At 38.9% G+C, this 7,961-nt stretch overlaps 1 protein-coding gene across 1 annotated transcript; it reads right to left on the bottom strand.

Annotated features, from left to right (window-relative positions):
• On the bottom strand, positions 1-3,135 carry LOC137500932 (uncharacterized). The gene is made up of 2 exons (XM_068227686.1): positions 3,091-3,135; positions 1-579 (listed from the first exon to the last, which is right to left on the bottom strand). The coding sequence occupies exons 1-2, from the start codon at positions 3,095-3,097 to the stop codon at positions 140-142; spliced, it is 447 nt and encodes a 148-aa protein (XP_068083787.1). The 5' UTR covers positions 3,098-3,135; the 3' UTR covers positions 1-139.
• Positions 3,136-7,961: the final 4,826 nt, after the last annotated feature.

Here is a 7,961-nt window from a genome sequence, read left to right on the forward strand (position 1 = left end):
TGTTTGAAAGGAAAAATTCTAGATTTTATTGTATATTAGAGCGTCAAGAACCGATCATACAGTGTGCACAATTTTGTTTGTTATTTTAAGCAGAATTAAGTCAGAATAGATAAAATGTTAGTAGTTGAGAGATCACGGCTTAGGCATAATCACAGACTTGGATGGCGGCGTTGAAGACGAGACCCGATGGACAGGTGAAAACTGTACCTTTCCCTGTGGTCAGGTCACACTTGACGAACTTGTGTGTGTCCTTAGGGTAGGGCAAGTGCCATCTGTCAGCCCTGGCGGCTGCGCACAAGTTGGATGGGTCAGGCTGGTGGTTGTCATTGTCACCATCATTGTGGTGATGGTCGTTATTATGATCATCATGATGGTGGTGATGATCCCAGTCATCGTTGTGGTGGTTGTGGTGGTTGTGGTGGTCCCAGTCATGATGGCCATGGGGGTGATGTTTGCCTACTTCTTGAGCATCCTGGGCGGAAACATCTTCTGCAACCTGAGCTGGTTGTTGCTCCGCGGTATCCACGGGAGTGGACTGGACGTAGGCCAGTGCTACCAACACACACACTACGAGAAGGCCTGAAAAAAAGTTATTGATGAATGTAATAAATACTTAAGGAACAAAAGAGGTGAACAAGAAGAACTAGAAAGGAAGGAAAGGGCAATGTTGGTACCCTGAAAGAATAAAGATATTTGGATGAAAACAGAAATGAAGACCTCTACTGTAATATAAAGAAAATTACAGACATAATTAAAAGAGGAAAACTACGATTTTTAATGGTCACCTTCACAGAATGAATGGCAGGTTAACTAAGAAGAATTTTGATTACATCTCCAACATAACACTCCACCGGTTGGCTGGAGAAGTGCGAAGGCATCTATAAAGACTGAAGGTCAAATATGTCAGCATAAATAAGAGGGTGGCCTTCCGGCGACAAATCACTTCTTTGGATTTTTCGCTCCAGAAAATTCGACGTCACCCTCAGAAGGCTTTATCAAAAGAACAGAACAGGTGATTATCCGGCATATGAAGACATTCTAGGAAGAAAATAGAAGTATTGTACCGTAGTCTTATGTTCTAAGTGGTCTATATTTGGTGAAATTCTTTAATAAAATATACGTTAAATGTTTTACGCCCGGAAAGATTCTACTTAACATTTTTGGTCATATTTATTATTAATCAACTCTCGTGGAAAATAAACATTCGGATACTGGCTGTTCTAGCAATGATATTACCATTGGTAAGGTGTGTCTTTGGAGCTATCAGGCTGTTGTCGCATTTCGATGAGTATCAACGTTTCACCTACTTTAAAGCAGACATTTTCAAGTCGATCTAAACTTATTGTTTGAAAACCATTATACATTATTTCCGGTTTGGACCACTTATAGTTATATGCATGCTTTGCAAGCTTACCGACGTTTCGGATAGATCACATTATTCATTGTCAAGAAGGCTTGAAACATTCGATACAAGGCAATCAGCCTCTCCAGGTAGCTAAATATTGAGTACCTCGCTGCCTCAGTTTATATAGGACCAAGCTACATGTCGTCAGTCATCCAGGGTCCAATTAACAAAGCCACGCTTCCAGTTGAGACGCTGTGCCCGGTGTAGTGGTGTTAACTAGGGCACTCTGGTAGGACTTCTGCTCCCATAAACAACTCACATTAAAGTACGCAGCGCTGACTTGCTGGATATGCGTCTGGTAGCTGTAGTATTTCCGGACTAGAAAGCGAATTTAACAGCCGAGACTATTCGTTGTGCTGACCACACGTCACCTCGTATTCTGAGCAGCGGTCGCTGGGTAGGCCATGGCCTTTCGAGGCTGCTGAGCCAAGAGTTTTTTTTTTGGGGGGGGGGTGCTTTCGTATCTCCTGCATTGAATGTGGATGTGATTTGAGCGAGTGTGGCTGGTCTGTTTCTACGAAGAAATTCTCGTCAGGCCTTCCATAAGGTATTCCCGATACACACGTGACAGTGTCGATCAAGGATTGTTAAATGTCCACACAACTCCGACAGTGGTCCCAGCTACTATATCCGGTTAGAAAGACGATAATTCACTCCACCGTGAAACAATTAGCACAGGTGGTGTTTAATCTCATTCTTCAGATGTCAGATCACACCTAATACGTGCATGGGTACTTCCAAGACGTCACAATACGGTGTCGCCAGCGATTACTACCTTTAAATGCGTATCTTTCGTGTCGATTGGGATGGGTTCCATGTGAGCCGTGATCGAACCCAGCATCTTAAGCTCCGAAGTTCAGCACTCTGCGTCTTAGCATCTCATTCCAGTCACTTTTTATTCCCGTTGCTCACGGCAAAATATTTCGTAAAACTTTTTGTACAACTCATTTTATAAAAATATGACGAAAACATGTGTTGTTTTATTTTATAAATTCCGTGGAAGCATCAGGTTGGTCATTAATAAAATAAACCTTGAACTAAGATATGTATGCGCTGACAGGAATTGAGTTCTAAGCCCACTTATCTTCGCCTACACATCAGCCTGGAATGTGTTCGACCGAACTTGTGACAAATATTCGACGACTGAGTTTTCTGCCTCCATTCATGCTCTTCTGTCGTGGTACATTGGCGTTTGAAACTCATACAAACACGAAGAGCTTCCATAGTCGACCCGGTTCCAACCGTTTTAGAAGTGTTTGTTTATGTTTATCACCGCCGTCTAGATCCTCCTATGATGTTTAAAAACGAATAGAACACGTCCTATTTTATGAAAAGTTTTATTAACGGTTTTATAAAACTTGAATTTGACCGTGAGCAACAGCAATGATATAAAGTCAAATTATTGTACAATGAATGAATTTGAAGAACAATTTTACCATGAGCAACAGGCATGAGTATTAACATTGGATTTAAAGCCAAATGTCTTCCTTGATAATCGTAATTTATCAGATGAAAACTCCATAGATTCATCGATCGGCAGTCCGTTGAAAACCCAATAGCTGAGCTAAGCAACTGCGCTAATGTTGTCCCTCAAATGAGTATAAATTTCTCCCGTGGTGTATTGAATGGCTTGTTGAAAGGAGATTAACTACTATGAAAACGGGCTGTTAGAATGAACCACTTACCTTTCATGGTGAAGTAAAACTTGTGTTAGTGAGTTCTACTTGTATAGTCCACCGACAAGCTTTATATAGTCGTTATCTTACATTATATCTCAGTGTTTTTAATCAGAAAGTGACAATTGGACGTCTTATGTCTTATCTTGTTATTAATCAAGTGGTCAATATGTCAATCACATCGCAACCACTTCACAATCATGTTAACTGTCTTTCTGACGATTCGTATTCCTGTTTGAAAGATCCATAATCCTCAATTCATTTATCTTGAATTATCCTTCTTCATGAACACGTATTAGCCGAATAAGTTTGGTTACATATTTCTCCTCATACGGATGCATTGTTATTTATTGTTAAGCCTAAACGTTTTTTGTATTAATCTCAAACGAATTGAATTAACTAAAATGATTATATGATAGCTGGAAACGGTGTGAAAATCAAGTCTAGCTTTTGCTGATGATTTAGCGATCGTTTTTAGATGCCCTTCATGAAGCCAACCCTATATGGATGGATGTAATCGCTATTGCGTGTTTCTGTGTGTGGTTGACAGTGTAGTGTTTTGTCTGAATGTGAAGGGGAAAGTTTTGGGACAAACACAAACACGGTCCCCCTGGCCCGAAGATTTCATCAGGGGCGATTAAAATCCCCGACCCAGCCGGGAATCGAACCTGGACCCTCTGAACTGAAGTCCTCAACGCTGACCATTCATCCAATGAGTCGGACAAACATTTACCAAGGGTGATGTTCAACAAGTTTCCAACTTCTATGAAACTATTTAAGACAGGAAGGAAAGGGAATTTGACAATCTTAAATGTAGTTCAGTGGTGAATGTTAAATGTGCCTTTTTCGCGGAATGTTTAAAATCCCACGGGAAGATCAAGTCACAAGCGAAGAAGTACTTTGTCGAAGCGTAAAATCATAAGAAGTCCTTATCCTCGCGAAAGGCAGTATTGCAGCCTATTTACCTCACAACTTCCAAGATGACGAGTAAAGTCTGCTACAACTGATCATAGAAAGTAAGAGAGTAGAACATACAGGCAGGAATGAAATGCTCAAGCATTATTAACAAGGTAAGATAGAAAATACTCTTCTGGTACGACCATGTGCAAAGAGGGGTAGAAGGTCACTTGCCCAGGGCAGTAGCAAAGGTGTGATAGTACATATATCACACCCCCGAATTATATGCAGAAGTTAGAGATATTATTGTCAGTATTCGATTTATTATTATTATTATTATTATTAGTATTTCATTTATATATTTTTATTTATTTATTATTTTTATTATCATCAAAAAAGTTACAATTGGCTTCCCAACGTGTGGCTGAATGATTGGTACGTCTGTTAGGCTTATAAGCGTAGGTGCACTTGTCAGGTGTGGTTGGAATTCTGCAAACTATGTGAGTGAAGTGTTTTATATGTACGTGATATGTATGTTGGAGTATGAAGAAATGTTGTAACGAGTCGAGTATTATAAAATTGAGAAGCAGAGAGGTTGTTAAAGTTGTTGGTACTATGAATCAGGATAAGAGAAGTCAAAAGATTTCCACCATATTGAGTTTATCTAATTTAAGTGAGAAAAGCGAAATGGCTGATAGTAGGAAAGATCAATCGGTAAAGATAGGTGAGGAACCGAGTAACCCATCTCAAATTCAGAATGTAGGGGATCAAGAGGAGGCTTCTATTCGTAGTATGCTTCAGTTGCTTCTTAGTAAGAACGAAGAGTTGAAGGGTGAATTGTCCAATAAGATTGATAGTCAGAGTAAAGAGTTGAAGAGTGAACTGAGTTTTTTAAGTAATGAAATATACAGTATTAATAGTGAATTAAATTCAGTTAGTACGGAGCTGTCCAGTAAGATTGAGAAGCAGAGTGCAGAGTTAAATTTAGCTAGTGTTGAATTGTCTAGTAAAATTGATAGTTTAAGTAGTGCTGTGAATGGTAGAATAGATGAATTGAACCAGAAGTGTGACCATCAAAGCAGGGAAATTCAGGAAGTCAATAATAAGGTAGAAGCTCAATGCTTGGAATTGATTGAGAAAATCGAACGCCGATTTAATGTTGTTAGGAAGGAATTTGTTGAAAACAGCAAGGAATGCGACAAGAGAATAAACATAGTGGAAGATAAAGTCTAAGAAATAGATAGAATTAAAACCAGTCAGAACGTTTTAGCGAAGCGTATAGATGAGAAGAATGAGAAATTGGAGAAAGACCTTAAGTCGGTAAAAGATAACCTCAAGTCAGTAGAAGGAAATGCCAGAATGGTAGTGGAAGAAGGAATTAAATCATGTCATGTGAAATTAAGGCAGGAAATCAGTCAAATCCAAGTAGGTAGCAGTATATGTAATAGGTACGTATCTTGTACGAAGGACTCTGAATTACCCAAATTTAATGGTCGGCAGTTTAATCCGATGGAATTCTTGAAAACGGTGGAGAAACGGTTTTCCAAGAATCTTGACGATGGTTTGATTGAGTGGAGTATGGTTGATGAGCTGTTGGATGTTGCATTTGTTGGAGAAGCGAGATCCTGGTTTCAAGTTTATAGACAGGGTATTTCGAGTTTGGAGGAATTTAGGGAGAAATTTAGTTCTAAATTTTGGAGTGAAGCTATTCAGGGAAGGGAAAGAGATCGCGTGCTATTTGGCAAATATAGACCTCAGGAAGGTGTGTCTATGACGGAATATTTCTTAGCGCATGTTCTGATCAGCCAGAATATTGAAGGTCTAGCATCGGAGAGAGATACAGTCCGCCAGATGTTGAGGCATTTTCCTGAGAAGGTCGGATTAGCTGCATGTATGCAGAATATTGTTACGATTAAGGAATTAGAGCAGCTGTTAGAGAGGTTTGATGCTTTGGAAGGGCAGAGGAGGACTAGGCAAAGTGAAGGTAGGAATTACGGGGATAATGGGAGACAAGGTAATCAGCTAGGGGGAGATAGGAATAATCAGAATTTCAGTCATTCTAGGCAAGGGAATCAGGGTGGTAATTCCGGAAGGGGAAACAGACAGTATAATCAGGGAGTTAATCACCAGGAATATTATGGCAGAAGACCTAATCAAGGGGAATCAGAAAGTAGGGGGCGTACGGATCAAAGACCGCCAGATCAAGTGCCGAGACATGATAATAGTGAACAGTCCACGTCAAGTAATTTAAACCGGAATCGGACTTCTTAGTTGGGTCAGATAGGCAGTCCGATACCGACATTCCTATTCACTCGATGAAACAGGTAAGTTACGAGGTAGACGTGAAAGAGGAATTATTATATGACCATGTGTTTTGTGTTCAGGGAGATTTTGAGAATAGGGGGCGTGATGAAGGTAAGAAAGCTGTGGCGGATGACTTACTTTGTGCTAGTGGTGATGGTAATAGCGGTGTTGCGATCGATAATCTTGTGGAAGTTTCTGAAATTGAAAGTGAAGTTTTTTGTGAAGTTGATGAAGGTTGTTTAGTAAGTGAAGAGTTTTTACGGAGTATACATCATGAGGATGTTTTTGTTGATTTAAGCGTACGTGAGAAGAGTAAAGTTAGGTCCATTATGTGTGAAAATGATGACTTTGAGATTAATGAAACTTCTGATAAGAGAGTCGAAAGTAGCAGTGTTGTTGGCATGAAAGTGGTGCAAGTGGGAGCTGATATGGAAGGTGGTGAAGATGGATTAATTGTTGGGTCATTAAGTAGTAATGACAGCAATTTCAAAGTGTATTATGGTAAGAATTTCTGTAATAGAGTGAGCGTAAGTGAGAATGGAAGTGTGCGTGAGATGAAAGAAAGTCTATCCAAGCAAGTGCGTAATGTTTTATTTAAGTCTGAGAGTTGTGTGAATGATTTGAACGACGTGCTGAGTGATATCGAGGTGGAATGTGTGAAAAAGTATGTGATTTGTTTGCTTGCATTAATTATGAGTTTGTGGAAGAGTAAACATAGTAAGATTCCCGAATATTTCAGAAAGATGGATTTCCTTTTTATGAATATTCCGAATGAAAGTTTGTATGATTCTTGTGTGACTGGATGGTATGAATGTTTGTGTGTGAGATAGAATGTATTCTAGACGTAGTTAGTTTTTATTACGGTACGCATTCCTCACTTATCGATGTCAATGTGAAGTTTATGTATAGTTTTTTCAATTGTATCAGGGTCCATATACTGTGGACAGTAGAATAGGCAAGTGTGCTTATAGGCTCCTAACCACTGACAAAAAGGTCCTTGGGACATTTAATATCTATAGCCTTCGCAGATATAAGAGATAGGATCTGCACCTTGGATGTATATATTATCAATTATGAGTTATGTGTACAGTAGCAAGAAGGGATTGTGTTCAATGGTATATGAAACAATCGGAGTTGTGTGTATATAGCCATATTATTATTATTATTGTTTGGACAAATTGTATTTCGTGTGTGCGAATACAATGCAGTAGACGCAATGTATATATCATTATTACAGTAAATTATGTGTTCAGTTATGCCATTATAAGGTTATGTATGAAGTTCTCTTTTATGGTGAATCATAATATGTGATATCATCGATTCACCAAGGGGGCGTTATGTGATAGTACATATATCACACCCCCGAATTATATGTAGAAGTTAGAGATATTATTGTCAGTATTCGATTTATTATTATTATTATTATTAGTATTTCATTTATATATTTTGCCATTTATATTGGTAAGCTGGAAGATATCCACATATGTAGGTATGAGTAATTTGTTTCGCACGAGTGGGAAAACATTGCTTTAATAACTCTGGTAATTTGAATGAGTCATCTGGCTACCCCAGTGTTTGTTGATGTACTTGTGTCAGGAAATTCCATTAGTCATGTATATATCCCAGCCTGATGAGATGAGCTTGTTGTTGTACCAGGGAAATTTGATGATTCATGTAAA

Source organism: Anabrus simplex, chromosome 1 (genome assembly GCF_040414725.1).
Source record: "Anabrus simplex isolate iqAnaSimp1 chromosome 1, ASM4041472v1, whole genome shotgun sequence".
In the NCBI taxonomy this organism is placed as follows: Eukaryota; Metazoa; Arthropoda; class Insecta; order Orthoptera; family Tettigoniidae; genus Anabrus; species Anabrus simplex.